The 17986-nt window shown below is 40.3% G+C and overlaps 1 protein-coding gene across 1 annotated transcript in view; it reads right to left on the bottom strand.

Annotated features, from left to right (window-relative positions):
• CHCHD3 (coiled-coil-helix-coiled-coil-helix domain containing 3) overlaps window positions 1–17169 on the bottom strand; it is a 287860-nt gene extending 270691 nt beyond the window's left edge. Inside the window, exons 1-2 of the mRNA XM_060155965.1 lie at window positions 16924–17169; window positions 7678–7765 (exon numbers count right to left, since the gene is read on the bottom strand). Of these exons, the coding sequence (XP_060011948.1) occupies window positions 7678–7765; window positions 16924–17004 (169 nt within the window). The 5' untranslated portion in view covers window positions 17005–17169. The remainder of the gene's footprint in view (window positions 1–7677; window positions 7766–16923) is intronic.
• Window positions 17170–17986: the final 817 nt, after the last annotated feature.

The following is a 17986-nucleotide window of genomic DNA, read 5'->3' as shown; positions in this document are numbered from 1 at the left end:
AATCTGAAAGAGAAATTAAGGAAACACCCCCATTTACCACTGTAACAAACAGAATAAAATACCTAGGAATAAACCTACCTAGGGAGACAAAAGACCTGTATGCAGAAAACTATAAGACACTGATGAAAGAAATTAATGATACCAACAGATGGAGAGATATACCATGTTCTTGGATTGGCAGAATCAATACTGCGAAAATGGCTATACTACCCAAAGCAATCTATAGATTCAATGCAATCCCTATCAAATTACCAATGGCATTTTTTATGGAACTAGAACAAAAAATCTTAAAATTTGTATGGAGACACAAAAGACCCCGAATAGCCAAAGCAATCTTGAGGGAAAAAGACAGAGCTGCAGGAATGAGACTCCCTGACTTCAGACTATACTACAAAGCTGCAGTAATCAAGACAATATGGTACTGACACAAAAACAGAATCACAGATCAATGGAACAAGACAGAAAGCTCAGAGATTAACCCACGCACCTATGGTCAACTAATCTATGACAAAGGAGGCAAGGATATACAATGGAGAAAAGACAGTCTCTTCAATAAGTGGTGCTGGGAAAACTGGACAGCTACATGTAAAAGAATGAAATAAGAACACTCCTTAACACCATACACAAAAAAAACCTCAAAATGGATTAGAGACCTAAATGTAAGGTCACACACTATAAAACTGTTAGAGGAAAACACAGGAAGAACACTCTTTGACATAAACCACAGCAAGATCTTTTTTGATTCAACTCCTAGAGTAATGGAAATAAAAACAAAAATAAACAAATGGGACCTAATGCAACGTCAAAGCTTTTGCACAGCACAGGAAACCATAAATACTACGAAAAGACAAGCCTCAGAATGGGAGAAAATATTTGCAAATGAATCAACGGAAAAAGGATTAATCTCCAAAATATATAAACAGCTCATGTACCTCAATATTAAAAAAACAAACACCCTAATCCAAAAATGGGCAGAAGACCTAAATAGACATTTCTCCAAAGAAGACATACAGATGGCCAAGAAGCATATGAAAAGCTGCTCAACATCACTAATTTTTAGAGAAATGCAAATCAAAACTACAATGAGGTATCACCTCACACCAGTCAGAATGGGCATCATCAGAAAATATACAAACAACAAATGCTGGAGAGGGTGTGGAGAAAAGGCAACCCTCCTGCACTGTTCGTGGGAATGTAAATTGTTACAGCCACTATGGAGAACAGGACGGAGGTTCCTTAAAAAACTAAAAATAGAACTACCACATGATCCAGCAATCCCACTACTGGGCATATACCCAGAGAAAACCACAATTCAAAAAACACATGCACCCCAATGTTCACTGCAGCACTATTTACAATAGCCAGGTCATGGAAGCAACCTAAATGCCCATCGACAGACGAATGGATAAAGAAGATGTGGTACATATATACAATGGAATATTACTCAGCCATAAAAAGGAACAAAGTTGGGTCATTTGTTGAGACGTGTATGGATCTAGAGACTGTCATACAGAGTGAAGTAAGTCAGAAAGAGAAAAACAAATATCGTATATTAGCGCATATATGTGGAATCTAGAAAAATCGTACAGATGAACCAGTTTGCAGGGCAGAAATTGAAACACAGGTGTAGAGAACAACGTATGGACACCAAGGGGGGAAAGCCGTGGGGAGATGGGGGTGGTGGTGTGATGAATTGGGCGATTGGGATGGACATGTATACACTGATGTGTATAAAACTGATGACTAATAAGAACCTGCAGTATAAAAAAAACAAACAAATAAGAAAAACAACTAATGCTAAACTTTCTTTGGGTTATTTATATGGAAATATGTTAATATAAATGTTTCAGACATTACATGAAATTTCTAAAAATCTTATAAGTTCTGGTATAATATTATAAGTCATAATTCTATTTATTTCTTTAAAATGTATATCTCAAATAACTAAATTTCCTTGTCAATTGCATTATTATGAACTTTCATCAAATCTTTAACTGTGGTCATTTTTAAGTCTTTTGTCATTTACAGACAGTTCTGCGTGCACTCTGATGCTTTCACAAAAATGTTCCTATAAAAGGGTTTCATCTTCAAGGAATTCATGGAAAAGACTCTGACAAGTACAGGTTTCTGGTAACTGACTATACTGCTGAACTGAATAAATAAGCATTTTCAGAACTCTAATGGAAAACTGATGAATTCATAAAAGTGCTAACAAAAGATCAAGATGAAAAAAAATTAATTACATGGGACTGAGTGAACTGATGAGGATGATTATAATTTTTGTGACTTTCTGTTTGAATAAAAAAAAAAATCCCACAAGAACTCAGAGGCAAAAAATATACAAATCAATTTTCACTGCAAAGTAAAGGAGCTGTTACAGTGGAGGATTACTGGACTGAATGTCAATATTATGACACAGTATGAGTGTGTTTCATGTTTGGTAATTGCAATCATTGTTGTTTTTGTGTGGTCATCCATTTACAATGCTTGGTGTCAGTTTATTTATCTCTTGTAAAAATAAAAATATATTTTTTAAAAAAAGCAAACCAATGTAGTTAAGATAGCACATAACACATCAAAGAATTTGAGGCAGCAAGGATACAATTAAGTTCTTTAGAGCGCATTCATTTATTAAAGTGGCATTACAATATGCTGTGTGTCACACAGTATATTATTTTGCCTAAACAGCTTTACATGCAAATACTTACTGCAGTGAGTCACTGATCTGGTTCAAGGTTGGGCAAAAAATAGTTTCAGTAAAGTCTTTAAAGGAAATCACTTTCTTACAGCATAAATTATGTTCTCGAAACTATATATATGACAAAACTTAGTTCTTATACACAGAAATCCTAATGCTCTCAGTCCATCAACTCTGCCCTGTATTCACACATATGAATAGCCTAGGGGGCTGGTGTGAATTAGAGTCCTGCAAGGAAGAGAGCATTTTAACAAATATTAAAAATTCAACTCACATTTAATATATCATTTATCTGACACTGAAAAATATAGAAAAGGCTGGTGACATTTTTATCCATATTATTTTTGTAGACTTGAAAAATTATTTCATTACACATCTAAATTATAAATCTTAAGAAATCTATTATTGGGGCTTCCCTGGTGGCGCAGTGGTTGAGAGTCCGCCTGCCGATGCAGGGGACACGGGTTTGTGCCCCGGTGCCGCGGAGCGGCTGGGCCCGTGAGCCATGGCCGCTGAGCCTGCGCGTCCGGAGCTGGTGCTCCACAACGAGAGAGGCCACAACAGTGAGAGGCCCGTGTACCGGAAAAAAAAAAAAAAAAAAAAGAAATCTATTATTGGATACTACTAAAACCCCAAACGCAGAAAAGAACATTAACTTTGAGGCTGTGTACTTTTAGAAACATATTCTTTAAATTTTAAGAAGAATAAATCTGTTAATTTGCACAATCATTGTCTAACTGCATTCTGAACCTAAAGGCAAGGTCACTTCAAAATAGTATGTCAAATATTAGTTCTTTTCTTAGGTTGGGCTGGAATGGGTAATGGAAATATTCTCAAAGAGCCTGAGCTATTAGCCTTGTTGAGCTTTTTTCACATCAAAGTGCAGACAGAAAAAGCAAGTATTTGTATGGCGTATGAGGGTACACATGTGTTCACCAGCTACCCTGAATCTAAGAAATCAATTCCTCCAATACACTCATAACACACAGGTTAGGAAGCTGTGCTGAAGACTGAGGTGAAGACAGTAGTCCTCAGGGAAATATTTCCTGGCATCCATGTACCCACAATCCTGGGGGAGCTGGGATGTGGAAAAGGCAGGAAGCTAGATTCACAAACACACAGAGCTGTCTAGCTCCACAACCTCAGTCACCACATCATTAAAATCACCTGATGAAGCTCACAAGGCCAAGCATTGATAAAATCTAGACTAAAGCTGTGCAAGAGAACTTTCTGCAATGATGAAAATGTCCTATACTGCACTGTCCAATATGGCAGCCACTAGCCACAGGTGGTTACTGAGCACTGAAGGGTGACTAGTGTGACACAAGAGACAAAATTTTTATTTTATTTCATTTTAATTAATTTTAATTTAAATATTAATAGCCACATGTGACTAATGGCTACCATTTAGAGAGTGTACTTCTAGCCTGACCAAGAAAACACAAGGTGGCATTCAAAGAGTTTTCAGTGCCCAGGCTGGTCATGGACCAAAGAGTTCATCAGTCACGTCAAATCGAGAATGGGAAGGGATGGATCCCTCAGCATAGGCAGAACTTATCTCAACGTCAGTGTCACACTCTGCAGGCCACACCATGAGCATTTATAGAAAGCCTCCCCACCCGCACCCACTCTTTCAAAGTATCCTTTTAAGAAACCAACCCAAGAAGAAAAACACTTCCTCTCCTTCAACTCACTGTTGTATAAGAGCAAATATGGGAGAAAGCTAGAAGAACCAACAATCACTTACAGAAAGGTGCTTTCCTAAACTCAAGCAGAACATCACTAAAAAGCAGCTCTTTCCCTACAACTAGTTTGTCACATCCTTTCTACAAATGAAGCAAGATGTCATTTAAATGATAATAAAACAGAGTCGTTTACTGCATTTGCTCTGGAGTCAAACAGACTTGAATTCAAGTATCACATCCACTGCTCACCAGCTGTGTGACTTTGGGCAAGATAATTAATCACTTCAAGTCTCAATTTTCTTCCATGTAAGATGGCTTAATACAGTACCTTCTTCACAGGATTATACAGATTACACAAACTAGACATAAAGGATTTAACAGAGTACCTGGCACGTAATAAACATGACTTAAATGTTATTTATTACTATTCCATCATTAGTTCACCACCACCATCCTATCTCCTTAACATAGTAGGTAGAAAAGAAATCTACCTGGGGACTTCCCTGGTGGTCCAGTGGTAAGGAATCCGCCTTCCAACGCAGGGGATGCAGGTTCAATCCCTGGTCGAACCCATTAAGATCCCACGTGTCGTGGGGGAACTAAGCCCACAAGCCACAACTACTGAGCCTGCATGCCTCAACTAGAGAGGCTGCATGCCACAAACTACAGAGCCCACACACTCTGGAGCCAGCGTGCCACAACTAGAGAGAAGCCCGTGCACCACAACGAAAGATCCCGCATGCCTCAATGAAGAGCCCACATGCTGCAACTAAGACCCGACGCAGCAAGAACACAATAAATAATTTTTTTAAAAAAAAGGAAAAGAAGAAATCTACCTAGAACAAAGCATATTTTAGATCAAATTCCAATTTTTAAAATATCCATATGTCAAAAGATAATGTTGGAAAAGCAAAAAGGGACAAGTCATGGTATACCTCAGAAGCCAAGAAAAGCAATTCAAATTATATTCTAAGTACCATGGAGATCTACCACTAGGATATGACACGAGCTGATGTATTTTTTTAAAGATTGCTGAGGCCTCTCTGTGCTTGGCAGAGCATAGAGGGAGGACAAGAATGGAAGTAGGGAGCCAGTTAAGAGGCTTCAGCAAAAAACAAGGTAAGAGATGGTGGTTACCTCGACTGGAGCTGCAGCAGTAAAGATAGACAAGCAAAGAACATATCCAAACATATTTTGGAGATGGAGCTGACAAGACTAGCTAATGGTCTAATATGAGAATTAAGAAAGGGACTTTCCTGGTGGTGCAGTGGTTAAGAATCCACCTGCCAATGCAGGGGACACGGGTTCGAGCTCTGGCCTGGGAAGATCCCACGTGCTGCGAGCAACTAAGCCCACGTGCCACAACTACTGAGCGGGTGCTCTAGAGCCTGTAAGCCACAACTACTGAGCCGACATGCCACAACTACTGAAGCGCATGCCTAGAGCCCCTGCTCCGCGACAAGAGAAGCCACCACAATGAGAAGTCCATTCACCACAATGAAGAGTAGCCCCCCTCGCCGCAACTAGAGAAAGCCCACACGCAGCAACGAAGACCCAACGCAGCCAAAAATAAATAAAATTTTTAAAAGATCTGTAATCCCGATTATAAAAAAATAAAATAAAATAATTTTTTAAAAAAATTAAGAAAAAAAGAGGAAACAAGGATGAATCCCAGTGCCATTTACCGGGAAAGATAAAGAGGAGAAGCAACTCTGAAGAAGAATAAAAAGCTTTGTCTTGGATCTGCTAAGTTGAAGAATTTTAAGTGGAGATGTGAAGTAGACAATTGTCGGAGTCAAGTTTCAAGGAGAGGTCAGGGCTAGAGATACAATTTTGGGAGTCACGGGCATCTACACAATGATTCAAAAGGCATACAATTTGATGACATTAGTGGAAATCAGCAAAGAAGACTAGACTGAGGATGCAAGTAAGGTAGAAGGAAAACCAAGAGTGTGGCCCAGAAGCCAAAAATAGGGTTTCCAGCAGAGGGGGTGGTCACTTTCTATCTAACCTTAATGAACGATGAACACTTCTTAATGCTAAACAAAAAGTTTGCAAAGGACAAGAACTATTTCTTATTCATCTTGGCACCTTCTGCTCTACACACATCAGAAGTTCAACTCATGGTTACTGACTTAATGATTAGTAAGAGGGTCACAAATGCCCCCAAGTGAATGGCATTTGGGCAACATCTCATCTTTCTCAAGGTATTTCAGTCTGTAGCCAGATTTACCACACAACACCCCTTTCCAATAAATAATGAAAATTCTCGTTTAGTCCAAGTTTAATCATCTCAACTATTTTCTCATTGCCATTTCACCAAAAAACAGCATGTCCATCCATCAAATGTAGCAGCAATAAGAACAGTGCCAGACACATAGCAGGTGCTCAATAAATATTAGTTGGATGAATAAATGGACAGGGTAAGAGAGAGAAAAGGAAAGAGAAACAGTCTCTTATCCTACAGGATAAGAGAGATAAAATGGGACAATAATTCTCTATGGATTTCATTTAACATCATATTTTCCTCAATAATTAAGACTATGAAGGAATAAACTTAATAAACTTAAAGAAATCTATTAAGATAGTAAAATCATCAGAGATTTTCATCTGGAAACAATAAATCAGTATTTTCTAAGTTCAATTTTTTTTAATAAATATTTACTCCCAAACCTCTCATATCCCTATAAGTAATTCATTTTACACAAAAAGATATGAAATAACCTTCCAAAGCCTAACAGAGGATTCAGGAGCTGGAAGAGAAAAAACATTCCCAAAGACTGTTTGAAAGTAGATTCATTCCACTTTTAGTTCAAAGAATTTTAAAAGAAACCCTGGTACTAACCAATACAGTCGGCCTTCCATATCTGCAGGTTCCACATCCACAGATTCCACCAACCACAGGTTGAAAATATTCAGGAAAAAAAAAAAATTCCAGAAAATCCCAAAAAGCAAAACTTGAATTTGCCATGCAGGCAATTATTTACTTGGCATTTACAGTGTTATTAGGTATCATAAATAATCTAGAGATGATTTAAAGTATATGGGAGGATGTGCATAGGTTATAAGCAAGTACTACCCATTTTACATAAAGGACTTGCACATCCATGGATTTTGGTATCCAAGAGGGTCCTGGAACCAATACCCATGGATACCAAAGGAAGACTATTCCCCCAAAAAAAGTCGAACATCCAAAAAACAAAAGACAGAAGTGCAGAAGAACTTGACTATTGAGTGAACTTTACCACTTATAATTTTTCTGCTAAGAACTCAGAAATTAAAATTCTGAAATACCTGAGGCACCGTAAGCACCAGAATACCGCTGAGACTTCGGACCAGATGGAGAGGTTTCCTTCATACGATCAATCACATTTTCCGAAAGCTGAAAAAGCAACGTCAAAATAAAATCAATTATAAAAGAACAAGAAAGAAAACAGTACAGTAGCATCCAAGTAATTCAGCCATCCATATCAGTATGTATAACAAATGCCCTGAAGAAATTAGACTAAATCTAATAGCTATAACACTAAAAGCAAGTAAGAACAATTTTAAGATTTCAAGATGCACCCCACAGCACTACTTCATTTCTTCTAATGCACTGCTAATTGCTCATTATAAATAACTCTTTTCCTCATTTTATACTGTGCACTAAATTGTAATCTCTGAGAAAATGTAAGCCATCAGAACTCCTTCGACTTTCCTCCCCTGTCCTACAAATTAAGCTTGCAGCAGGCCTTAGCTCCTTCTTTCCCTCCAGCCCCAAATGAAATGGTGTCCCTCCCTCCCTCCCTCCCTCCCGTTCAAGGCTAACCACAAACAATCCCTCTTTCAACAGATTTCATTATGCACCAACTGTGTGCCAGACAACTATGGGTGGCAGAAGTCATCAAGGTGATTAAAGTCAAGAAGAAACAGACAATCATCATGCATTTAAATATAATGTGAAGGATGTTACTTAATGCAGTTGGCCTGTAATGGAAGGGCTGACAGCACAATGGGCAGATGGGCAGGGCATCCAGACAGGCTGTGGGAGTGGGGTTGAGCCGGGGGCTGAGAAGGATGAAGAGTACTTAGAAAGAGAAGGAGTAGGATAAGAGTACTCTAAGAGGAGAGTACTGCATGAAGCTATAGTTAAGCAGCAGGGCTTATCAGCATAGCAAGGGGAAATATCAAGCAGGCAGTTGGCAACAGGGCAGGGGCTCTGAGGAACACTCAGGCTAGGAGATTTGAGAGTCATCAGCCCACAACACCCCCCACCCCGCAACTTATCAGATCATCCTTTTTTATTTTCTTCACAGCACTTACCACTATCTGATTCTTTCTTGTTTCTTGCCTGCCTTTCTCACTAGAAAGAAAGCTCCAGGAAAGCATGGATTTGGCTGTCCTGTCTAGTGTTATATCCCCAGAGCTTCAATAAGCCTGGTTAAATGAGTGAATGGTTAAATAAATGAAACTATATGAATGAATAAAAGAATGGCTGAAGCAGGAAGCCGAGGAGGGGGCTTAGTGAAAGGGAAGGTGAAGAGGGAAATAAGATTCTAGATTTTGAAGACTCTTAGTAAATCCTTCAAGTTAGGGAGTTGAACTAGATCCTGAGGACGGCTGGGCACTACTGAAGGATTTTAAGCAGGGTAATGACACAATCAGACTTGCATTTTAGAAAGATCACTCTAGCTACAGTGTGGAGAACAGACTGGAGGGGGACAAGAAAAGAAGAGGACCCCTGAAGGACGCTAAAGGACCAATTAAGAAGCTATTAAGCATATGTCCACACAAAGATTTGCCTGGGAATGTGCAGAGCAGCATTACTCATAATAGCAAACAAATACCCATATTCCAGTGAATGGATAAACAAAACATATATCCATACAATGGACTACAATTCATCAATAAAAAGAACTGAAGTTCTGATAGATGCTTCTATATGGTTAGACCCAAAAAACAACTAAGTAAAGGAAGCCAGACACAGAAGGCCACATATTGTATAATTCTATTGACATGAAATGCCCAGAAAAGGTAACTCTATACAGACAGAAAATAGATAAGTGGTTGCCTAAGGCTAGGATAAGAATGGAGATTAACTAGAAATGGACATGATGACTTTATTGGGATGATGAAAATGTTCTAGAACTGCACTGTGGTGATGGTTGCACAATTTTGCAAATTTATTAGAAAGCGTTGTACACAGAAAACAGGTGAATTTTATATGTAAATTACACAATAAAGTTGTTTTTAGAAAATAAAAAACACGTTCCAGGGAGAACACATTCAAAAGATATTTAGGATTCAAAATGGCTAACCTTCACTGAGTGCTTATTATGTGCCAGGCACTTACACTAAACTAAGCACTTGACCCACTTAATCCTTCACAATCCTGAGATACTTTTATTACCTCCATTGTATAGGTGAGGAAACTGAAGCAAAGCCAGATTAAATAATTTGCACTGGACCTTACAAGTTATCAGCAATGCAGCCAGGATTCAAACGCAAGAAGTCTGAGTGTCAAGGTCACAGTCAGCTGTCTCCTTCACTGCCAGATTCACTGTCTGACTAGATGAGGGCGAAGCAGAAATCATCAAGAAGGTTTCCAGGTCAAGTAATGGGGTGATCTACCTCCCACATCCTTAAGAACCTTCTTCCAGTTTCCACTTCCTTAACACACCACTATCTGGCTTGTAACCCAATACAGCAGAGAAAGTGTTCCAGTAAAAGTCACCACTGATCAAATAAATAACCTTCTATATTTATGTTTATATAAATAAATCTTTTTTATTTATACTTATAAAGCACCTAATTTATATGACTTCCCTTTGCTCACTCCCCTCTTCCGAAAACCCCTCCCCTGCTTTTCCAACATCCCTTCCTGCTTGTCCTAGGACTCTGGCTGAGTGTTCTCTCTTCTGCAGGCTTCCCCTCCCCTTGAATGCTAGAGGTCCCCACATTCTGTTCCTTGCCTTGATTTTCTTCTCACTCTACATGCTCTTGCTGGTACTCTCATTCACTCCCTTGATTTTTTAACTGCTGTTGATTAATGAATGAATTCTAAACCATTATCTCCAGCCCAAGAGCTGTATCCCGAAAGCCAGACCTAAACACTTAATTGCCTAATGGACACCTCCCCTGGGACAGACCACAAGCGCCTCAAACCCAACACGTCGCAAGCTGGATTCACGTTTGCCAAAAATCCCTTCTTCCTCTTGCTTTCCTTATCTCATTAATGACACCACCTCCATCCAGCTTCTAAATCAAAACATAGGACTTCTTGACTCTTCTCTCTCTTATTCTCTTAGCCATGACTTCCTCAACTCCTGAAAGCTTAACGAATTCATCATCTCTTCTCGCATCCCATTTCCCCTGCCCTAATTCATGGCACCATCAATATTCCTCCTAAAATGCAAATCTGATTATGGTAATTCCCGTTTCAAATCCTTCAATAGCTACCTCTGTTGACAAGAAAGTCCTGATTCTTCTGTGTGGCGTTCAAGACTTCCTCTTCATTTGGTTATGGCCTAACTCTCCAACCTCAGCTTCCATAGCTTTTCCCCCAAGACCTCATACCCTGTTCTCCACCCACACTGGCTACTTGTTGCCATCTGTTTGCCTTTATACATGGCTACATTGCCTTCTCCCTGGGCCCCTTGGGAGAGAACTGCCTTTCAAAATTCAGTTCAAACATCCTAAAGCCATTTCATTCCAATTCTGCTTACCCAACGCTACCCTTCTTGTGCCCCACAGGTACCTTGCACAAATTTCCAGTGCAGTGCTCCAGTGACAGAACAAGCAACTGCCTTTCTGCAAAACTGTGAGCTCCTGTATTAGTCATTGAACAAGGTTTACTAAGCCAAGCACTAATTGAGGCCCTTGTGAGACATCAGTGAACAAAACAGTTTGTACCTGAACTGTTACTTACATCTCATGACCCAAACCAGAATGGAGGTGAGACAGTAAAGGGAAAGTCCACAGCTCAAAAGTTGTGACCTTTTAAGGAAAAACCATGACTCCTTTCTTGGAAGAGAAGTGGAAGTTAGGAAGGAGAGCGCCAAGGGGCTTTGCTTTTCTAACAACTAACAGCCACTGAGACTGTTGCTGCAACTCATCTACAAAGCTGAGCTACATCTTAGGAAGAACCCCTCAAGACTGACTCCAATCCTCTCAATTCACAAGTGAGAAAAAAGAGGTCCTGAGTAACATCCAGCTACTGGCAGCATCAGGACACCAACCAGTAACCCCCATTCTCTAGTCCAGTGCCTTCTCCACTATTAAATAATATACTCCTTAATCACACACAATAAAGTAAAAATGTATCACTTCCTCTTAAAGAAATAAAATGAGCCTTATTAAGTTTTAGAATCTTAAAACTATTTTAACTGATATATAATTTATATAAAGTTTACTCAATATATAAGGTAATATACTGCATAATATACATTTAATGTACCATGTTAACATAGTATGCTGTAATGTAAATATGTATATTTTATATTACATATGATATATACTATGTATTATATCATATAATACATACGTTATATATGTAATATAATTTACGTGTTTAAAGCTAATATATATAAAGCTAATTTGACATATATAATTTCATATGTTACAAGAAGCTGGCCCAGAATAGAGGAAGAAGCACTGGTCACCTACTAGCTATATAACCCTCAGTGGGCCTCACTTTCCTCATCTGAAAACAGTGAAAATAACACCTACCACTGGAGTTACAGCGGAAGGATTCCAAGATGCACTGCAGACTACAACATGCTACACAAATACCTGGCAGAGTTATTACTAACACAACTCCAGCCATTAGGACTTCAACAGGTCATTCATCTCGGTTCACATTCATCAGCTCCGCCCAAGTTTGTAATGAGCTCCTTCTCTATGTGGTGTATGAAGACAAGGCCTACAGCTATTGCCAGAAGCAGCTGCATTAAGTCCCGGTCGGAGTATATACAGTGCTTGTTTATCCCTGTCTATGCTCTTTGCATAGTAAAAGTACAAGTCTCTTTCAATATAAACATTATTTCTTATTTCATTGTTAACTTTTTATTTGTCTGGCTTATCTGATGCTTCAAAACTTGTACTTAATGTCAATCAATTCAAAACATTTCCCAATAAGGTCTTTAGTTATACCTCAGTAAATTGATAAGTATGTCATCCAAGGGAACACAACTCATTTTTTAAGTTGATAAACACGTTGCAGAGTTGCCTTGAGAGTCAACCTCTCTTTTTTGTCCTTAGAATCGTTCACACATGTATCCTCAGGCCCTCCCAAAGGAGCACCCATGGAAGCCTACAGTTGCATCTCTGCCTACTCAAGCAATCTACCCTCTCCCCAGTCCAGTCACAACTATGCTGACAGAAGGCAATAGCTAGGCTATACTTTGTATCTCAAGCTGATACTCACTGAACTGACCTCCCAGCTGCAGTAATAAGTTCAGGCCTGCACTCTCACCTGATCTCCTCTGTGAACTGGGGGACTCGCTTGTGAAGCAGCTGACAAGATTTAGGGATGCTGGCCTGGGTTATACACACAATATGCAGCTGGAGAACAACTCTTCTTTGTGATGCAACCTGACCCCAAAAGGGGTCAAATGTAAAACATAAGCTTCTGCAAGAGCTGGACAAGCAGCCTCTGTATCAGCAGCAACTTCTTTAGGAAACATCTTTCCTTAAACAGGGTACGTCTTTCAGAAAATCTTTTTTCCTATTTAAAGATCTATACCTACTATACCTGGTTTCCAGACATCTCTGGAATCTCCACCAAGGCAAATACCAAGTGCAATTTACAGAAATTATTTGTAGCAAAGAAACACACACATTAATGCTAGAATTATGCCCTGGGGTCCATGGATTCAGGAGTCTATGGATTAATTCCTCAATGGTATGCAAAATTTTCTGCTTATTGCATTATTCTGGGTAGAGTCCATAGCCTACAGATTTACAATAGTCTGTGAACTAAAAGTTAAGAACCACTGTTCTAATATAAGGGAGAACGAAAAGAAGAGGGCCTGCCAGCAGAGCTGAATTCAGTTCACTGACTTTGATTATCCACCCTATTCTCTACTGCTCCTGAAGACAAATTTAAGTAAATGGGACTTGCCAATTTCCAGTCTGTACTACACCCCATACCAACACGTGCCCCAGAGAAGAGGAAAAGGTTGTGTCATCTTCTATAGTCTTCCCAACCACCTTGGTTGGTCTTATCTAAAATCAGCACAAGTACACCACTCAACAACCCAGAATCTAGTATTTTCTCAGAAACAAGAGACTGTGTGAGATGGACAATGATAAAGTATTTCTACTTCCAAGGAACAGAGTAAAAGGAGGAAGAGAACTCCTTTTTAAGTTGCCCCTCTCCAAGAGGCTGAGATAGGAACCACATGAGACAGAAACAAATCAGACCCTCACCTCCATAATAGGTTGTCTTCAACTTCTTCCAGGTGTTTCTTATCAAACTGATTAAAGGACTCAGACCCACTTTTCTCACTTGGTCCTCTTTCCATGTAACACAGGTCATTTTCTTTTCACTACCATTTCAACACAAAGGCTTCAAAAACTGCCACTATTATTTGGAAGACATTACTCCCTAATACTTACTTAAGAGGGACTATTCTATACTATCATATACACATGTATAATTTTTAGCTTATGTCTGTAGATTATCACTTGTGTTCTTTGCATTTGTTATTAGTGGAAAACATGAACTTCTACCGTCTGTATGAAAATCCTAGAAAGCTTATCATGGTAAATATATACGCAAGAGATTCATGGAACCTAAAGTGGAAAGGGACCAGTCAACTACTCCAACAACGTTCCTCAGGAGTCCCAACGACTGACTGGATTTGTAGCCTCTGTTAATGGACCCTCTCCAGGATCCTCAGCCAAATCCCACATGAAATAACTTAGGGGCTCTCAACTGCTAATACTTCCCAAAGCACAGCTTGTGTTCCACATCAGTATCCTTGCTACCATAACTGGCTCCTGTGAATTTCAGCTTGCGACTTCATGGCCAGTTGAAGAGATTAGTTTATGCCTGGAAAGCATGGTAAATATTACTTTGAAAATGATACTTAATTGAAGTTGACATTTGCTCTGGAAGAGTTCACTCACAGCTTTGATGTTTCAGATAAACTTGTGAAAGACTGAGTGGAAGGCACACTTCCCAAGCAGGCACAGCAGGTGCTCAGAAATGTCCTATTAAGCACATGTAATATGAGTAATCAAAATGCTTGGTCTTTCCATCACAATAAATTTATTTTAGACTTGGGAGAGGAGGGCAAGGCAAGAGGGTGGCCTTTCATCTAACCCATGAGTTCAAAGTTGGAATCAGGTGTAAGAATACAGGTTATTTTATGGAAGGGGGGAGGGGAGCTGTTGACTGCTGAGGATAAGGGGAAAGAGAAAACCAGGACCCAATAAATAACATGAAAATAACACCTGATGAGAAGAAACTTTAAACTTAACATTGTAAGTCCTTTAATTGCTAACTGCTGAGGATCTCAGCAAGAAAAATCTGGAAAAATGTGATCTATTAATAAGTGCAGCCTAGTTACTGAAAATCTTATGTTGTTTACTCAATATTACCCCTTGTATATTAAGATAAATGAAGATGAAATTACTACCCTTATCAGTGGAACCCAAAATTGGTTTTCCATCAGCGACTGAGTCTGCTGCATTGTTGGCATACTCTTTTTTTTTTAAATTAAAGTTTTATTGTTATGAAAAAAGGTAACCACAGGTGATATGGTCACAGTGGTCCAAAAGGAAATGCTCTAAACATAGAAGCAGGAGGCCTGGAAAAGTGGTGTACACAGAAGGGAAAAGTATAAAAGAAATAGGAGTTACTCTCTTCATGAGAAACTAACAAAAGGGGTCCAAAGAGGGCAAATTTGGTAAAGCCAAAAACCACCAGAGAGAAACACATGTAGTGTGTTTAGGTATTACTGTTAAGGTGAACACATTTTCTTTTAATTTTTATTGTACTTGATTTATAATATTGTGTTAATTTCTGCTGTACAGCAAAGTGAATCAGTTACACATAAACATATATCCACTCTTTTTTTTTTAGATTCTTTTCCCATATAGGCCATTACAGAGTATGAGTAGAGTTCCCTGTGCTATAAGCAGGTTCTTATTAGTTATCTATTTTATATATAGTAGTGTGTATATGTGGCACACTCTTATTCTTACGAGTGATGGCATAAATGTTAGACAACTGGGCATATCTGGAATGTCTTCCTCAGCCAAGCTGAACTAACCTATCTGCAATTCAACCCTGAAGTGTGGGCTTCATCAGCACTATGCTTCAACCAACTGAGCTAAAGACACTGGCTCACTCATGACACTGAGACTTCCCCTCAGGAGAAACAAAAGGACTGTTTCAAGCTGAGAAAAATACAAGTATCAGCTTAAAAACATCTAGGGCTTCCCTGGTGGCACAGTGGTTGAGAGTCTGCCTGCTGATGAAGGGGACACAGGTTCGTGCCCCGGTCCAGGAAGATCCCACATGCCGCGGAGCGGCTGGGCCCGTGAGCCATGGCCGCTGGGCCTGCGCGTCCGGAGCCTGTGCTCCGCAACGGGAGAGGCCACAACAGTGAGAGGTCTGCGTACCGGAAAAAAAAAAAAAAAAAAACTTTCGGAGATCAAATTGCTTTATTTACTAGGATCAGGCATCATACTTCCAAAAATGTGAGGCTCCAACTTCAGGTGCAGCAGAGAGTGTGTTATTGAAATTAGTGCTGGTATGCTGACACCCTAGAGAAAAATCAAGTTTTCGGTTAATGTATCAAGCATATTCAGGGAGCATTTAAAAATTCTCTCCAATGTCTTGGACAGAACAAAGTGTACTACTAGTGGTACGAAAACTTGCAATCCTATCTCAAAGTCTATCAGGCTGGCAGACCCTAGTCTTGAAGCCACTGGGCCTAGTCCAAAACTTAGGCACAGCAGGCCACAGAGGAGGAGCCTGGAAAAGACAAGATGTCAAGTGAAAGAAAAGTGAAGGAGGGAGAACGAGAAGTCACCCGAGGCAGGGCCGAAAAGTGTGTGTGTGTCGGGGGAATGGGTGCTGTCAGTGGGAGAGTACTAAACAACAGAGCAGATAAAGGGTTCCTTAAAAGGCCAGTTCATCCTGAGAGAGGCCTTGTGGGCAGTGCAAAAGCAGGCTTTGGATCCTGAACCCAGGAGAAGACAGACAAGCCCCATTTCACAGATGGGTACAGTGAGGAAGGGGTTTCAAATAAAGTCCCACAACTACTGAGCAATACAGTCTACACTGGACTGTGAGCCCTTGGAGGGTCTAAAGCAACCTGGCATCCGCCAGCCGCCCCAGCACAGTGCTCAGAACTTGGCCCACGACCAGCAAATATCTCTGAATGGATGTCCCACGTCTTGAAAACTTCAAACTTCTTTGCAAAGAACTCAGCTTCAGGCCGGACAACACTGGGGGGCCGGACGGAGGAAACCAGGCTGAGCGGAACCCGGAAAGGCCAGGTCCGAGTCCGAGTACTGGCCCTCCGCCCGCCCACTGTCACTCACCCGGATGCCCTTCACCACGGTAATGTTCTCATTCTCGTCCGCCTCGAAAGTGACCCGGCGGGTGCTGGCCGTCCCGCCCATGGTTTCTGTTTCTGCGCCCGCAGACACCTAGCGCGGACCCACAAGCACCACAGGCCCCACGCGCACACAAGCGCGTGGACAGGCCTGGACTCTAGCTTTCCACAGGAGGAGCAAGGCCACGACCCCAAGAAGCAAGGAGAAGCCGCCGGTCGTGAGCTCCCGCCTCCTCCGGTCACGCGCCACAACAAAAATGCCTCCGATTGGTCGAGGATACGAATGGCCCGCCTCTCTTCGGGAGGGGCGCTAGGATTGGTTGGCGGGGACCCGGATGCTATGGCAACAAGTGGTTCCTGACAAGGTTCCCGGAGCCCACTGGGTGTATTGGGAATTGTAGTCTTGATCTGGTACGATGGGTGCTGGTACTTTCTCGTCCTTATACCGTGAGCGCCAGAGGAGCATCGCCTTCTGGGAGTTGTGATCTTGACTGCAGAAACGGCATCTAAGTGGGCAACTTTCAAGGAAGTTCATTCATCTGACAAAGCACGCTTTGAGGATAGTATTCTAGAAGTTTAGGCCAGCGAGTTAAAAGATGTAATCTCTTTCCTAAAGGAACTCACCGTTTAATGAGGGAGATGCACTCTCCCAATAGAGCCATTCCTAGATTCCGGTAAACAAATCCCCGAGGCAAAACGTAGCCTTTATTTTAGTCTTAGCCAGTAAAAAATACAAAAAAAAAAAAAAAAAAAAAAAAACCACTGCCTTTGGCCTGTGGCTTTATTTCATGAACTATGTACTTTTTCTTTTTTGTAAAGTAAAATTTTAAATATTTAAAATTTTCAAATCTGCATGTGAGAAAACAGAGAAAATTATTTATTAGCACCAAGCATGCAGAGCATTCACTTTTGTGTGTCTCCTTCCACCTCAGTTACATAAGCTAGTTAAACCATAATAAGAAGAGGCAGAGAAAAGTGATTGCCAGAGATGGTGTAAATTCGTGGAGGAATTAAAACTACATCAGAAAAAGTTGAGGAGTTTTATTTTG

This window comes from Lagenorhynchus albirostris, chromosome 8, assembly GCF_949774975.1.
Source record: "Lagenorhynchus albirostris chromosome 8, mLagAlb1.1, whole genome shotgun sequence".
NCBI classification, from domain to species: Eukaryota; Metazoa; Chordata; class Mammalia; order Artiodactyla; family Delphinidae; genus Lagenorhynchus; species Lagenorhynchus albirostris.
This window is presented reverse-complemented; position numbering and strand designations above follow the sequence as displayed.